At 40.0% G+C, this 17,053-nt stretch overlaps 2 protein-coding genes across 3 annotated transcripts; one reads left to right on the top strand and one right to left on the bottom strand.

The window, feature by feature from the left end:
• Window positions 1–181: 181 nt before the first annotated feature.
• c8a (complement C8 alpha chain) lies at window positions 182–7,161 on the bottom strand. Of its 2 annotated transcripts, XM_015006198.2 has the most exons (11): window positions 6,990–7,160; window positions 6,818–6,911; window positions 4,979–5,126; window positions 4,742–4,889; window positions 4,469–4,658; window positions 4,201–4,383; window positions 3,595–3,835; window positions 3,379–3,510; window positions 2,883–3,040; window positions 2,581–2,806; window positions 182–438 (listed from the first exon to the last, which is right to left on the bottom strand). In XM_015006198.2, exons 1-11 carry the CDS (start codon window positions 7,091–7,093, stop codon window positions 287–289), a joined length of 1,776 nt encoding a protein of 591 aa, XP_014861684.2. In that variant the 5' UTR covers window positions 7,094–7,160; the 3' UTR covers window positions 182–286. The 2 variants fall into 2 exon arrangements, with proteins under 2 accessions (XP_014861684.2, XP_087870577.1); XM_088014451.1 differs by having other exon boundaries at window positions 6,818–7,161.
• Window positions 7,162–8,223: 1,062 nt separating this feature from the next.
• LOC106929347 (uncharacterized) lies at window positions 8,224–16,996 on the top strand. The gene is made up of 18 exons (XM_015006212.2): window positions 8,224–8,406; window positions 9,274–10,213; window positions 10,307–10,498; window positions 10,591–11,110; window positions 11,196–11,308; window positions 11,387–11,412; window positions 11,894–11,934; window positions 12,272–12,401; window positions 12,485–12,644; window positions 12,758–12,881; window positions 12,997–13,001; window positions 13,248–13,311; window positions 13,423–13,457; window positions 14,291–14,354; window positions 15,498–15,578; window positions 15,677–15,690; window positions 15,979–16,012; window positions 16,172–16,996. Exons 1-18 carry the CDS (start codon window positions 8,398–8,400, stop codon window positions 16,239–16,241), a joined length of 2,622 nt encoding a protein of 873 aa, XP_014861698.2. The 5' UTR covers window positions 8,224–8,397; the 3' UTR covers window positions 16,242–16,996.
• Window positions 16,997–17,053: the final 57 nt, after the last annotated feature.

Genomic DNA, 17,053 nt, shown 5'->3' with positions numbered 1-17,053 from the left:
CATGAGAGTAAAAGCTTCTGTTTTTCTTTCATTGCGGTACTTAACTAGGCCTGCCTCAGGCACTGACCTACATTCAGCTGCTGTTACCCAGATTTATCCTTCAGACAAGCAAAACACAACTTTCTTACTGTTGCACGCATGAAACCGGCATTCTTGAAATGAACACAGGCTCAAAGGTAGGTAAAGTCTCCAAAGCTCATTTATTTTTTAGAACACAATGACGATTCGTTATCCCTCGCTGTCTGTTTCTATGTGAAGGGGGAGGGGGGGGAGGAAATTGTCCCTTTTAGCATCGACGATTCTGATTGGCTGAGCCCAGGCAGGGTGCCCCGCCCCCTTCGGGTGAAGGATTGTTGCAGATTCTTGTCCTGCTTTTCATCCCCGATGAGCAGGAAGACCATGAGCCCCAGCAGGACCACGAGCCGTCTGTTCTGGCATCTGTCAGATAAAAAGGAAATTATTTAATTTTGCTTTACTTAAACAACTGTGGTGTATTTTATAATGTCAAGTAGACGAATCGTTGTTAATGAGCAAAGAATGGTCAGTAAAGTCTGTGCACCTCTTTGGTCAAGACTGAAAGATCTCAAACACAAACAGGACGAACCGTGCTCATAAAGCTTGGAAAAGAAAAATATCCTGGCATTTTGATGAGGTTTCTATTTAAAACTCATAAATTACCAAAGGAAATATCTGCGGCTCCTAATTTGAATTATTCAGAATTATTCAAGTCTTCAGCTGCTCCAAATGTGTTGTTTTCAAAGTTTAACGTTTTTATCAGAACGTTGTGATTTTCTTTCTTTTTCTTCCTGATTTAAATGAAATAGGGTCCTCGTTTGTGAGAAAAGTGTTGTTTTTTTTACACTATATTAACAGGCTAATATTAGGGGGGGAAACGTCTAACAAATAAATGTAAGTTATTGATTTAAACAACAGGAATGACTCTGGAAATGGTCCTGTTCCAAAGTGGGTCAAATAAAGTCTGCTGCGTCCATCACTGGACTGAAAATGTATAAAAAGCTGCCAAAATTTAAAGAAAACTTTAACATAAATTTTTATTTAAAACATATTCAGAAAGAACATTTGCTCAAGACCACTTGAAGCAATCAAAGCCGGGATGACTCGGTTCAAAGTAAACAGAAAATTATTTTTAATCTTATCAGAAAATTAGGGGGTTTTTTTTCTTTGAGAAACTTTTTCAGCAGAACTCTAGGAAACTCTGGAATAAAATGATCTGTGAAGTTCTCTGGTAATTGACCATTTGTTTATTTGGGTTGAAATTAGGGCCTTTACAACCATGAGCAATGTTTGTCAAGGTTTCCTGTAACAGGCCAGTGTACTGCCAACAACAACAATGCTAAGGGTTGAGTTCTTTATTTAGCAAAATGGGAAGTTAAAAGGCTCAAATGAACAAATAGTAAAAAAAAAAGGCGTGAAGAAGGAATAACTTGACTTTTAGTAAGTGACCAGTAGCTTTGCTGATCAGACTGAGACTCTTTGTAATTAACTGTAATCTACATCGGCAAGCAGGAATGCTAAGAAAGACCAAGTAGGATGAAAGTACAGGAAGCCTCTGGACATCTGAGAAATATTTCTCTGTTATTCCTCTGACTAAAGGTTGGAATCCAAATTCTAGTGAAACCCATTCAGTGTGTTCACATCCTGTTATTCCTGTCAGACTTTATTCCAACGAAGACATCAAGAACCAATCGAGAACCAACTCCCTGAGCTTGTTTGGTGTCCCTCAGGAACACATGATGGGCCCCTTGCTGTTTCCTTTGCATCCATCCCAAAGCAGAATGAGGCATAGCTCCTTATAAGGACCAGCTTTGAAGAAATTATTTCAGAAACAAGTAGCAAAAGTACAACAGGTTGCTCTCAATGTTTTTTGGTTTTTGTTTGTTGGTTTTTTTTAAACTGACAGCTACAAGTGTCATCGAAAATTTGAAACGTCAGGTAAGTTTGGTCCCAAATTCTGCCACTAAAAAAAAAATCCTTTTTACTGAAAAACCTGAGTGTTTTTGTAACTGGGGTGAGTCCATTAAGCAAATGTATTTTTGTAATTCCAATTTTTGCAATTTTATGGTCAATAGATACGCATCTACTCTCTGCAGCTGCGTTTCTATTGACCATAAAAATGCATGGGGTGTGTGTCCTCACACTCCCTTTTTTGTGATTGGTTGTTACTACTGACAGAAAAGACGGACGATTGTGGCGTTGTATGTATTCACATGCGATTTTAATTGCATTTTGTATGTAATGGAAATGCCAATATTGTGATTTTTTTTTTTTTACAATTCACAATTTTTTCGCTAAAGTTTTGTGATTGGAACGCAGCTAATAAGTGTTCAAGACATTGTTAAAAAAACAACAACAATAAAGCACATTTTACCCAAAGCGTGAACTTTTTTTTTTTTTTTTTTTAAGGGGATGAATTTAGTGGAAACTTGGTTTGCCATAAATAGGTAAACACTTTCAAGAAATATAAATCAAATTAAACCTTCAAACCGAATATGAAGAATACTTAACTGTTCAATGAATAGTTGAAAATGTTTGTAAGTTTTGGTTTCACATCGCACTCACCTCTCCGGAGAGTCTCTTCGCAGGCCACGCCCCGAAAGCCGGGCTTACAGATGCAGCTACAGGAGGTGCCTGAGCGGACAGGAATCCCATTGTGCCTGCAGGGGGCGCACCGACAAGTGTCAAACTCCCGCAGATACTCCTCTATCGCCCTCTCCAGGTTGTCTATTCTGGCCCCTGCGTGGTCAGCTGCCGTGCTGAGGCGCACAGCCTCAAAGATCGGCAAAATCTGCAGTCAGTAAGAGAAGTCGGTGTGAAATTTTGGCGGGGAATGTGACGTCACCCTCTTCTGCATGTCATGATACCTCAAAATCAGTCAGAGCTGGGTTATATTTGAGAGAAGCCCCCCACTTCCTGTATGTTTCCTGGTCCCTGATGACCAGCAGTCCTGAGCCGGTCTCTGTGATTCCGCCTTTTACCAGTTTGATGATGTCCTCAACCACAGCGGACTCAGAGGAGTTTGCTGCAAAGAACAGAGCACAATGATTTAAGGCTCTGACAAACAAACAGCCCTTTATATAAAACAGTTACACTGCAGCACCACATCTTAGCAAGTATTTTTGGTCTGGTTTCTGGTGCAAATATCTTAGTACACTTGAAATAAGGCAAAACTAACTGAAAAGTTCATTTTCGGCAAGATATAGGAACTTCTTTTAAACCAATTACTCCTTAGTATTTTTTTAATAAAGGTACTAGTTTTTGCCAAGTTAAATGTTAAAAGTGAATTAATAGTTAAAGTTGGGTCTGATACTTGAATTTAAGATAGAAAAAAGCATCAATACCTGAAATACGATTTCTCACCTTTAAAATCCTCCTTGTTTTTTTCACAGCTACTTCTTTTAACCTTAATGCCTAATCCTGCTTCTTCACTGAATGAATAACTTATGCCGAGAGAGGCCCCGAAGCATGACTGGAATCTTTTTGCGTCAATGTCTGGAAGAGTCAGGAAAGAAGATGAAACATTTTACTTGAATTTCCATAAGAGCTCCTAATTTAAACCAACCAAAGTTTGATTACTTGACTTGGCCATAGCCGTTTTGTTTAGGACGGCAACGTATTCCAGAGATCCCCCCATGGTTCCCTCTGTGACGTAGTGGGTACCGAAGGTGTTCAGGAAGCGGGAGTACACGCCAAAGTCGTACTGTTCGGGAAGCTCCATGAGGGCGATGTAGAAATCTTCATGAAGCATCAGCTGGTTGCTTCGCATTTTGAAGTGGGCGGTTTGCACTTTGGACCAAACCCTAATGAAGCTAAAGTCCTGAACACAAAGCAGAAAAGCCTGACCTCAACGCTTCATGAGGCGTAAAAGTGGTATATTGTTTTCTGAACCAAACAAAGCAAGTACCGAACACTACAAGCAGTTTGCAGATTTTTTGTTGTGTGTGTGTGTGTGTGTGTGTGTGCGTGCGTGCGTGCATGCGTGCGTGCGTGTGTGTGTGTGTGAGAGAAAAAAGCAAGGCGTAATTTAGTAATTTACATATTGTCATATTTCTTTTCTTTCGCTTGATTTAAGGGGCATAAATACCACACAATATCTGGTTTCACACAGGAGTGCATTTTTTTTAATTATGCTGATTGAAGCAGTCAGCATAGTCTTTTCGCTGTTTGTTTTCTAGAACGTACCTGGCTTTGATATTTTGTGATGTTGTTAAGAAACTCTGATTCTGCATTTTTATTCACTCCAATGTCCACAAAAGCGATCCCAACAGAGACACCGGAATTGGAGGACGACATGGACTGCCTCGCTTCCAGCAGCCTTTGCATATCTTCAAAATATTCATCGGAACCCTTCGAGGTGGCTTCCGCCTGTAACGGGTTCACCTTTAGTTAAAGCGATGGTCTTTCTGGAAATCACCGATCTCTACTTTACATAAAGAGCCACAGTACCTACCACAAAACTGTAGGTATGGTAATTGTAAGGCTTCCGGTAGTTCTTTTCGTCTTCATTGTACTGTAGACTCTCACAGAATGCATCATACATTAATTTACTCCATTCTCCATTGTAGACATATTCACACTTTCCTCCAAAGTACTTAGGGTCAAGTACTTGATCCATAAAGTCTCCAGTTAGGAGGTTGTAGCTTTAAAAAAGAAAGCAGAAGTATTTTGTTTTCAGAAGAGTAAGGTAAGTTCATATCAACTGTGAAAAGCATCCAGCACTTACCCCTGCGTGCCACGTTCAGCACCAGGAATTGGGATCAAGGTTGAACACTTGTCCTCTCTCTGGGTGATGCGATCGCATTCGTCTTCGTCAGAGAAATCGTCGCAGTCCGGTTCCCCGTTACAGCGAAGGGATTGGCTTATGCAGCGTCCTGGAAAGATGAAAGAGTTCAGAAACACACAAACCTCCCTTGACTTTAAAAAAGTGAATCACCCTAAAAGACCTTTTGGCGGGACTTGCCTGTTTCTTTGCAGGTGAAACTCTCCCCGCAGTAATCCTTGACCATGCACTGGGTGGTCGCTGTTGGACATGCCAGCCGGTCCCACAACGTCCCAACACAGTCTGTCCCACCAAACTGTGCAGGTTTCTCCAAGTGTCGAAAACGTAACTAAGACGAAGTAAAGAAGCTTGTTAAGGGTGTGGCAATGACACAGAGGTAAAGTGCGTGACCCAAAGATGAAGGCCTTAGTCCTCGACGTGGCCATCAGAGGTTTCAGTCCTAGCCTAATGACCTTTGACGCATGTCTTTTCCCCTCTATGATTCCCTCTATCCACTTTCTTGTCTGAGAACTATCAAATAAAGGCTACTAAGGTTGACTTTAAGACTAAATGTTATATACATCCATATATCACAAATATATTACGTTACATTACAGCCGGGAGTTTTAGAAGTCAAATGTTTTACGATTGTATTGAAACCACTGCTGGCAATACTTTGTACAATCCCTTTGCCCAATATTTCTAGCAGAGACAATTTTTACAATTGCCTATTCCTTATTCCCTGTAAATCCCTTAACCATAATTCCTCCATTAGCCTCTCTCCTCTTCAGCTCTCCACACAGGTTTTCTATTGGGTTTAATTTTGGAGGACTTAAATGACCAAGGTGGAAGTGAGATTTTGTGTCATCCAAACTATCCAGCTGTCCTTCCAGGGTCACACCTAAGGAAATCTTAGAGAGACCAATTGACCGAGTTTTCATGTTTCTAGTCTGTTGGAGGAAGCTGCAATACCAAGAAAGAATTCACGAATACACAGGGAAGATAGGCAAACTTCATGGAGAAAAATCCCAGGACATTAGTTGAACCCATGACCTTCTTTCAGCAAGGCAACAGTGCTACCAGCTGTGCAGCTTTTATCTAAACTATTTCAGTGTCACTTTAGCCATAATTTCTGTACCCTTATCCTGCTGAAAGACCAGTTTTCTGGAAGAGTCTCTTATTCTTTAACTAGCTTCCCAGAGACTTTTGAAGAGACCCACAGCATCACAGCTCCTCCACCATACTCGTTTCACATCAACTTAGGGTTTCTGTTGCTACTTAGTCTCATCTGAACAAAGCACACGGTTCTAATTTAGCAAACTACACGTTTACAATTACAAAACAAAAAGGCTTTTTCCTCACATCCTACCCAATCAGTTGGGATGTGGATGGTAACTAATGGTTGCTATAGAGACTTGGTGACCCCAATATGCTGCAGTTCTCCAACAGCAAAGTTTAGAGGGTTATCTTCCCTGGCAAAAATATCAGGCTTCATTTAGCAGAGTGATCAGGGACTCAAAAAATGGGCCTCTGTGTTTTATTCTATTATACCCCAAAGAAACAGAAGGTTGTGGGTTACTAATTAGAACATTTAAGAAAGTTAAATGATCAACCAAAGAAATAATGCTTTGGTTACATTGATTTCAGGGAAATTATTACAATATCAGTGACTTAAAAACAATATGTTCTTACAAATAATGTAATTTCCCACAAAAGAAATAACCTGAAAATGAAGGTGAGAGGCTATAAAAGATTATATTAAATCTGCACTGGCATATCTGAACTCATCTGTATTATAAACCTGGTAAAAAAAACACTCAAAATGAGCCTTTTACATAAGCAGATATACTCAATACAGAACCCAGCTACCTTAAGTGGTGAGAGTTAAAAGGTGCATAGTTGACCCAGTCCTTCCTTCAGTGACCCCTCTAGTACCTATCTAGATGATCTGATGATTTTATCAGAGAAATAGTGCATTGACGTTTTGAGAAAAAAAAATGGAGGTTTCAGTTTGTGTTTTACAGAGAAAAACATCTTCACCGTTTTATCTGTGCAGGAGTCACACCGTGTCCAAGACGACCACCTCCCCACTCTACAGTCGATGGGCGCTGGACTGTTTGCTGCTCTAATCCTCCTGAGCATCATAGCATAATTTTTTTTATCACATTTATTCAACTGATTGTTCGAATTGATGAAGTGAAAAATACTGCACCTGGTCTGAGAAGTTGTCCATGGCTTCCTGGTCGCGTTCACAGTTGGGTTAATGAACAGATACAGAGCACATGAAGCCACAACCACATGATTAAATGTCCCCATTTTGAAAATGATCAGGGAAGCTCAAACATATCATCACATCACAAAGTGGATGTTGTGGTCCTAGGAGGACTTCTACCGTCGCTGTCTGCACCAACAAAAAGTGAATGATTGATCAAGAGTAAACAGAAGCTCTTACAAAAACAGGAAAAGTATTTTTTAATGACCTATGACCCCTATATCTTGTTCTGGTCACTGCAAAGATACATCACAAATTCTCTGTCTTCAAACTAAGGGCAAGCACCTATTTATGTCTTTTCTCATGTAGCTTCTTCAGTTTAGTTTTCCTCTGTTAACGAGCTCATTGACATGTACATTACTGACACACTAAAGAATCAAACGCTTTGGATGAGAAGACTGCTAACTCATTTTACATTTATAGATTAAGTTTGACTGTTTTATGAGTCTTCATTCAGTTTTTGTTTTGTCTTTTTTTACATTTAAAAGATTGAAATTTGAGGAGTTTTTAGTATTAACCAATATTAAAATGTAAAATATAATAGTTTCCTCTCAATTTGCGCAGGGACTTTTACAATGTTACACAGCGACTGTGGTTTCTTCTGTGATATTTTTCCAGACTGTTCATCAACATGAAAACTTACTTTAATCAAAACAGATTTGCTTCCTGTAAAACAGAGTATACATTTGTTATACTGAATGCTCAATTGCAAATACTGTTTGACATACATATGTTTCTACAGACATTTAGTACAGCTGCAATTCTAGGTCATATTTGTTAAAGTAATGTTTCAATAATGTGCAAAAGATCAACCAAAATACATTTTTTTCTCCATATTTAGTTCTCTGTCTAAATGTAATTAGAATTTGTTTAATTCTTATTATCATTTACACAATATGTTACGTTTTCTTTGTCCTGTTTATAAAGGTAATGTTTATGACGTCGTCTTTAGTTTTTTTTGTTGTTGTTGTTGTTTTTTACCTCTCAAGGTGTACGCAGAGTAAATATCTTTTTACGTTTTATATTCACTTATGTTGTCTGGAAACTTATATTCATTGCCATTTAAGTGAACGCCGATTAAAAGAAACAAAAAACTAACAAACAGATGCTTTCGGTTGGCGTTTTTGCTAACTGCCAACAAAACAAAAGAAGAAGACGCTTTTGGTTATGACGCTTCTGATTGGCTCATTCGGTGACGCACGGAAAGCACGCGCTCTACGCAGGTGTGTCGGCGGCGGTTGTTTGAAGTGGTTTGTTTTAACGCCTTGAAGCTGTTTGCTGCGTTGATGTTACGAGGAGTTTTCAAAGGCTTTCCAAAGCAGGACGGTGATGAATAAAACTTGCGACAATGGAGGAGGTAAAACCGAAAGCTGTCAGAAAAATGTTAAACTGTTTCCGCCCTGTAAAATGGAAAATACAGCGTCCTGTAGATGCGTACACTTGTCTTTTTATTGATGCATGTGTGACGTCTTTTATAGATTTTTTTTTCAATATTATAAAATAATGTAGCTTTGTAAAAATTCGGCTCTTCAAAAGGTTCAAATAATCATTGTGTAATTATATACGGTATTTACGGCACAGTTGCTGAAGGCCCCGTTTTAAACCGCCTTTTAAGATGCTGACTTTTGTTTTTGCGTTTTGCTTTAAATGTAAGATTTTTCTTTTAATAAGGGAAAATTAAAAAAAGTAGGAATGCATTTTAAGGCTTAATAATAAAAATATTGACTTGGAGTATTAAAAATCTTTACAGCTGATTTTAAAAAACTAACTGAATCTGTCTGATTTAATTCATTTTTATTTTATTTTAATATGGCAGAAAGTAATTATAATGAATGTCAATCAACGTTTCTGTCAGACATTGACATCTATGTATTTTTTTTCCAATACAAAAAATTGAAAAATACTAGTATTCACGGGGTTAAACTGCTAAAACATGATTATTGTTTTATATGGATATTTCCAGCTGAAACACTTTTAACAGAATACTATTTTTGTGGAAAATATAACTGTTGTAATTTTAAATCAGCTATTGGGAAACTGATTTTTGGCAGAGACAAATGCGTTCACATTTTAAAAGACCTTTTGACAGTAAGCTAATAACCCGGATGGCAATGGTTTATTCATTAAAGAATGAACCAAACTGAAGTAAATTCAAAATAATTGTCTTCTTTCTTAAATATTCTTTTTAAATTTGTAAAATTATTTTATTATTGTTTGTTTTTAGGAAGGATCAATTAACTTCAAAGCTCTGAGAGCTAAATTTCAGGAGGCGGGTCTCCTGGCTCATTCAAACAGTCGACCAGCTGTTGCTGAAAAACCCAAGCTCCTTCAACCTTTTCTAGGACACTGCAGCTCGGTGGTCAGTGGGATTGCCACGGCTGTGGAAAACCACACCCCTGAAATTCCCTGTGTCGTCTTCAGAGATGGGCTTCGGTCATCTGAAAGCAAGCACCCGATTTCCTTTCCCCCTCACTCCAAGCAGACCTCTCCCTCATCTCAGTTTGCAAATGGAGATGGCTCAGCAAAACATCCCCTCAAAGACTGGCACATGCCTTTGGTGCTCCCTATGCCCCCTGTGAAAGACCATAAGGTAGATGCACCAACTGGAAAGGAGCAAAAACTGGAGGCAGAAACCAGAAAAGAAGTCTTCTCACATACTAAGATAAAGAAGAAGGGATTGTTGCTTCCTTTCAAATCAGTCAAAGCATCAAAAAACTTTGCTGATAATGGCGAGGAGCTTGCATACGGTGATTTACCCAACAGGCCTGGTAACGCTCCCAGTGATTTCTCTTCAATGGACAAGCAAGGCACAGAGGAACGACCTTCCCTTCAGAGTGACCAGTCGACTTCTGAGTACGCCGTCTCCAGTCCTGAATTCGTAGTCTCTCCTCCTTCACCAGAAACATGTCCAGACTCTGACAACAGGATTCTGAGCACCTTGGAGAAGGCCAAGAAGAAACTATCACGTCGACAGATTGCAATTCCACCTAAATCCAAAGGTTTGCGTTCACCTGTCTACAGCTACCCAGAGAAGACCTTCCCTTTGTCTCCAAAGAACCCTGACCGCCTTGTTTCAGGTTTCCTCGTACCTCTACCCTCAAGCCTTCCACACTTGGCCTGTATTTCTGCTCGGCCTTTCTGCAAAGCCAACAACTCTGCATGCAGTAGGTTGCCTACATCAAATATAACCTTTTCTAGTAATTTTTAATAGATTTACTCATTTGGATAACAATTGTTTCCTTTTTTATCTACCAAAGAGCCAGCTTTTGATAAGCACCTTATGTTGGAGAAAGCAAGCCAACTACCAGTGAGAACTAGTGAACCTTATTCACCCCAGAGTCCATTAAAGAAGCTGCTGCCTGAGCTATGGGCTCTTGGACCAGCTCCAGTAAAGCCCCCTAGACCTTCAACAGTTGATCTTAGCTCTTACCATGCAGTCCTAGCTAAAGGTAAAGGTAAAACAGCAGCTTTGCCTCAATCTTCAGTAGAGATTACAGGAGTTGTCTTTCCACTAACATTCCTTTTGGTTTCCTTTTTATAGAAACATTACCTGATTGGTGCAAAACACCCAAAAAGGAGGCGGTCTCTGTCCTTGATGCTCCAGATTTTCCAGACTTTGAGACTTCAGAGTTGGAAGCAGCAGAGGCTGAACCTGTTGACATTGCCACATTAGAAATGGAAGCTTTAGACATAGTTGTTGGTGATCCTGCAACACCAGCCGTATTTGAGGCCAATGATTACAGGGGTTCAGATTCTGCTTTGGCAGTTTGTGAACCTGCAGAGTCAAATAGGATCCATGTAGTCCAAGATCTAAACCTTGGCACCTCGCACATAATACCCCTCGATCCAGCAAGCTTTCCCGAACCAATAAACCTGTTTGAGTTCCCAGAGCTGCCGCTATCAGAGCGGCGGTCCTACTATGGAGACGCAGCTGTAGATGCTTTTCTCAATTCTCGCTCTGATGATACTGATGTGGGGGCTACTGAGAAACTGTTGGCCCCAGAGGAAACTGAGTTTTTGGGCCAGCCAATGCCGAACCAGAAGACTCAAACGCAACCAGGGTGGGTTTGATGACAATAGTCAGCTAATGTGTCTATTCAGCTGTTAGATTTCTACTCCTGAATCTGGATTGTTTCTGTTTTCTAGAGAACATCATCAGAGCTGCTGCTACGAAACCTGCGATAATGTTTATGAAGATGTTGAGATCAACAAACACCTGTCAAGCCAGATGTTAACCAAGCAAAAAAACAGATTAAAAAGTACAATTTGATATTTTTCTTGTTTAAATGAGAACCTTTCAAATGTTAATCTTAATTTAACATTCTTATTTCCTCCAGATCCATATGCAGACAGCAAGTTAAGGGTAAGTGTGTTTAATATTTTATTAAGTACAGGGTAAAATATTTCTTTGTACAAATGCAGTTGAATAAATATCATCATCTGTTTGAATGCTTTTGCAGAGTAATGGGTTTTCTCCCAAAATTACCCTAAACTGTGAATATATTGCAAAAATATACAATATTCAAATCCCAAAGGAGTATTGAGAGTCCAATAATTGTTTATTGATATATTCCAATTGTAATGAACTTGCATTTTTCATGCTTATGTGATGACAGCAGATGGTCACATCGGACACAAATGACCCTGTCAAAGGAGAGGAAAGAAGAAAATAGGCAAACATTAGTGTCTGATTAAAAGAGTATAAATGCATTTGCAGGCACAACTTGTCCGATTTTTATTTGGGTCATTTTTTTCATTCCTTTTATTTGTGCTGTTCTGTTGTATGAAATTCATTGAACACGTGAAAAGGTTTCATGTGTGCTAAACCATGTGCTTATTTCTAGAAGGGGGAGGCTTGTCTTCACAAGCGACCACGGCATCCATGGTATGCGTTCCCAAACATAAACATAGTCCATTTGCTTCCTTTTTCTATCTTTGACATTTTACATATAACTTTGGAAAGATGTCTTGTTTTCAGTGAAAAATTCTGCCAGTGGAACAATTACTTTTTCATCTGTATTAAGAAATTATCGACTTAAAACATGTTCATTTTTCTTCCTGGATAGTGACTTGTAAGGTAGTTTTGTTCTATTTTAAGTGTACTAATTTACTTGGACCAGAAACTGGACCAAAAATACTTCAGATATTTTGTTTTTGCATTGTATGTCTCTTACCCTCTTCATTTTGTTTGTAGTAAGTTGAACGGTCTAATCTGTCTTTAGGCAGTGCACAAGCCCCTACACCGCTGACCACAAAGAACAGAAGAAGAGAGAGAAGCAGCGACTTGAAAAGGAGAGAAAAGAGCAGAAAGAGAGGGAGAAGAAGGAAAATGAAATGAAAAAAAAGTTCAAAGTAAGCAATGTAATTCAGACAACGGACAACTTTGTCTTACTTGTTTGAAAATCAGCGATTGATCGCCTGTGCTGACTCCGTAGGTGACCGGGGAGGAAGAGCCGATGTACCACGCCAAGGTCACGGTGGCCAGCAAGGTCCGCAAGAACGACCTGCCTGTGAGGAACGGCGACACGGTCAGCATCATCCGAACCACCAACTGCCCCAAAGGCAAATGGCTGGCCAGGGACGCCAACCACAAGTGTAGGTTCAATTAGAACAAATAACTAAGATTTTTTTTTTGGGTCGTTTCTTTCTTTTTTTTCTAGTTTGACTTCCATTGTTCTCAGTCTCTGTTGTCCCCCTGTCTGTCGTAGACGGTTACATCTCTGTGATGAATGTCGAGCTAAACATCAAGGACATGCTGGAACTCGGCAAAAAGGCTCAAGCAGCTGGACGGGGAGCCTGCGTGGAGCCGGACACCATCAGCATTGGGAGCCGGTACTTGAAAAAGACAAGTGGATTTCTTTATTTTAATTCATAAGATCAAAACTCCACGTCTGCAATGATAAATCCTGACACATTTCTCCCCTCTTTCCCTCCTGTCTTTTTCCAGATCCTGTAAGTATCCACAGCCCTCCGGCCTGTTGCTTACATTTCAATCACTCATTGTGTCAGAACGCGCTGAACAGTACAGAAAATGTTTGCGCTCGTTGATTGATGAAACACCACGTCAGTCGCCATGTTCACCATCTGCTTCAAAGCTGTGTTATTTTATTTTATTTTTTTTTACTGGGGATGAGGCTGCTGAACGTCTCTCATCAGCATGCATGCTGGCCTTAATCACAGCAGTTTGTTTTTCCACAGTCACAGATGACAGCGACGAATGGGCCTGTGAGGATGAAACTCTTTCACCGTCCTATGAAAGCCAGTATGACGATCATTGTCCTCGTCAGGGCTCAAAGTGGCCTGATGATGCAATATTCTAGCAGTTTGAAAGTATTTTATTGTTCATTCCTCTCTCTCTGTTTTTGTGCTGCAGCTTTGGTCAGCAGACTGTTTCAGAACCAGAAATGTGTAAGTATATGAAGTATGTAAGTGCTGGGGAAAACCCAACCAAAACTCCAGCGTGTCACTTTAAAGGGAAGAGTGCCGTCTCTGTTTGGTTGGTGTTGCGTGTGGCTGTATAGCAGACTGTGACACGCCTTTTACTGCGCTGTTTTACCGCACTAGCTGCATTTCCATCACAATGCGCAAAACTTTGTTGATATTCCGTTAATGTCAAAAAAACAAATTTTTGCAATTTCTGTTTTCTGTTAAATAAGAAACGCACTTAAAAATCACTCTTGAATACGTTTGTTCACATAAGTCCTTAAAAAAAACATGCTGCTCCCTCATCCTCCTACAACTTCCTGCTTTCTTTTTCTTCTAGTAGTAACATCTGGTTGTTGATCATGTGACTCATATGATGCAGAAAAGTGTTTTTCCAAGGTGTAGCCCGCCTCTCGCCCGGAACGTTAGCTAGAGATAGGCACCCACCAGCACCCCTCCCGACCCCACTAAGGGACAAGGGTGTAAAAAAAAAAAAAGGATGGATGGAAGCGTTTCTATTGTTGTTTTGTGAAATGCACTAACTTCGATACGGCCGGAAAACCACCTCATCCTAGCGCAAAAATGTTTTTATCCAAAAAGGGGAGTTTATTCAAAATTGCCGTGTTTTCATTAAGCAAATTTCTCTTCTTAATTCCAATCTTGCATTTTTATGGTCAATGGAAACACAGCTTGACATGCCTTTTAATGTGCCGTTTCACCACACTGAGTGTCTGCCACTGCTGCTGTTTATGTACTGCTAAGCTAACTCCTCTCAGCTCCTCTTCATACCTCTGTCCTTCATGTGCTCACTTTGTCAGCTTGCGTTGATGTGGATGCCCCTTGTACACTCAGTGACGGCAACCTGGAAGACCAACACACACAGTAAGTTCCAAACACACACAGTCACAGCAGAGATAACGGTTTTATGCTAACTTAAGAGTTAACAGTTGTGGGTTAGTGGTGATGAGCTAATGCAATGCCTTGAAAAGTGTTCATAGGCAACACTTGAGTTTGTTTTAATGTCATAGACTAAGAAGTAATTGTGAAGTAAGATCAAGAAAAACAATTAGCAAAAAATTCATGAATTTGGTCCAGTATGTCAGGGTGAGTTACAGAAGTCTTCTAATAGAAAGATTAACTCAATGTTTCGACTCTGTGTAATTTGAATAGTTTGAACAAAGAAATTTGCACCTGCTGAATAAAATTAGTCCTAAGGATTACTACATTTGATTGTATCTAGGGCTGCAGCTGTCGATTATTTTAGTGATCAATTATTTTGACCATTAATCAGATTTTAAAAAATGGGCATATTCTGCAGTTTTTTCATTTAACCCCTTAGTTATTTCTATACAATATTAGAAATACATTAAGAGATGCAAACGAGTAATTTAGTTTCTTTTCAAATAAGATAATGAACACAATATTGGCCTTTAGTGAATGCTTGATCATTTGTAGCAGAGGATGCATCTGCATCTATGAAAATGCCTCCAACATCGTGATAGTTGTGGCTTATTTACTGCTCTGAGTATTTTATTTCAGCAAATGGCCTGTTTTGAGTCTTGAGTTAATGATTAATCAATCACTAAATTAGTTGACAATTATTTTAAATAATGTATTCATCTTGATTAAGCCAATTAATTGTTTCAATCATAGCTGTATCTAGTGCAAATATCTCTCCTACTCCTGTAGCAGTGGCAGTTCTTGAAATGGGCTGTCTGGGGAGTTGCCCAGGGTGGCATTAGAATGGGAGGCAGGACACCCAAGAAGTAAAAGAAAATATCTATCTTATTTGTCTGGTGTGGCTTGAACAAGTTTACAGTGAAGTGAGTTTCCTGTTTTTATTGGTGAGTAGTGAGGGATTAGTTAGCCTGCTTTCTGCTGGAAAAAAAAAACTCACATAATTACTTCAATTTTAATTGGTTGTGGGGGAGGAAGAAGGAACCTGCCCAGGGCCCCATTCCGGCAAGAACCACCACTGTCCTGTCGGTCAGTAAAATGTGACTCAGAAATGTCCCTGCTTTACAGAACCATACACGAGGCTCTGCAGAAGCTGGCCCTCTTGATCCAACACAGCAAAGACGACGACGGAGGAGCGACTCCTACCAAGTACAGTTTTCTGCTGATGCATCTTTGCCAACACTTCCCACTGTCCCCGCCTCGTTCTGCTAATAACTTCTTACTTATCCTGTTTGTCTCGTTCAAAGTGCTGACACGTCAAGTGAGTTGACAGTTTAATATTGTTTCTCTGTCTCCGTTGACATCACCGCTACACTCTCCCTTTCACTGATAATGGTGAAGCTAAAACAAGGGCACCCACACACACATCACCTTGGGGCCTCTGCAGTCTAAACACAACTTTGAGACTTTTTTTTTTTCGTGTGATGGAAAACAGCTCGGCGGGGAGGGTTTTATCTCCCGTGACTTGTAGACGAGAGGGTGTTGCATGTTTTACAGACCGGCAGTTCAAAGTTGATGTGACTTGTGTATCATTCTTGTTTTTATCTAGGTTTCTTGTGCGCGGTTGAGGAGCCTCCGTATCCGTAAGTGTTGGTTCCGTCTAATCAGAGGGAGAAACTGGAATCTCTTTGAACATTGTTTATAGTAGTGAAGCACTCAGGATTTGTTTTTCTCTCCCCATAAAGAATCTCCCTCAAAGTGTACTTAAAGCATCTTTTTTTGTTTTTAATTTATTGTGACAGCGAACAGGAGATTGACTTCTCAGAGATGGAGCTGCTTCCCCCTCCTCCTCTATATGCCGATACCCTCTGATCAAGATGGAGGCCGTAGTGTGTACTAATTGGGAAAAACAATTTGTTTGATTTATCTTTACTAGGATTATAATTTCACAATGGTTTGAGCACTCTTATTTTCTTTAAATGCACTATAAAAAGTTGATGCTGACGCACACAGTTGATGATTGCACTGGATTTGGGCAGAAATAAACTGTTATTTGTGATTGCTTAACGTTCCGACAGTGGTTATGAGATTATTTTTTTTCCATGTTGCATAAAATAAATCCTTTGATTCTTCTCAATTGCACTCCTTACATTTCCCGTTTAACTGACTCATTTTGAAACTGTTTAACTCAGGGGGATTTAAGAAGGGAAAAAAAATTCCCATTCAAGACTTATTCGAAAGCGTGGGGGAAAACTGTAACATCGCTGCCTAAACAAATACCGAGCCCTCCATTTTTTTTTTTTTTGAAACCTGGACAAACGAAAGCGAAATCCATCTTTTGACTGACTGCGCTCTGTGAAATCCCCTCTGGATGCTGCTGTGTTGACTCCTGCATCCTTAAGCAAGTCGGGTGTGTAGGGGGGTGGAAAACCCGCGCGGAGGAAAATATCCATATGGCATTAATTGAGGAAGACGGGGCGGAGGGTGGGGGGGAGTTAAAGAGGGGCGTGGTTTAAGTGGGGTATGTCAGACTTGAAACAGCCAAAAGGAAGAGAAGAAAGGATGGTGAGAACAGAAGAACGCGCCGAACTGTAGTTGTAGAAAGTCCGGGGGGGGGGGGGCAAAAAGTACTGAAAAGTGAGAGGAGAACCCAGCGCGCGAGCCCAACTGAGACGATCTTTGAA

Source organism: Poecilia mexicana, unplaced genomic scaffold, assembly GCF_051168715.1.
Source record: "Poecilia mexicana isolate PSO_F unplaced genomic scaffold, ASM5116871v1 scaffold_17, whole genome shotgun sequence".
Taxonomy (NCBI): domain Eukaryota; kingdom Metazoa; phylum Chordata; class Actinopteri; order Cyprinodontiformes; family Poeciliidae; genus Poecilia; species Poecilia mexicana.
This window is presented reverse-complemented; position numbering and strand designations above follow the sequence as displayed.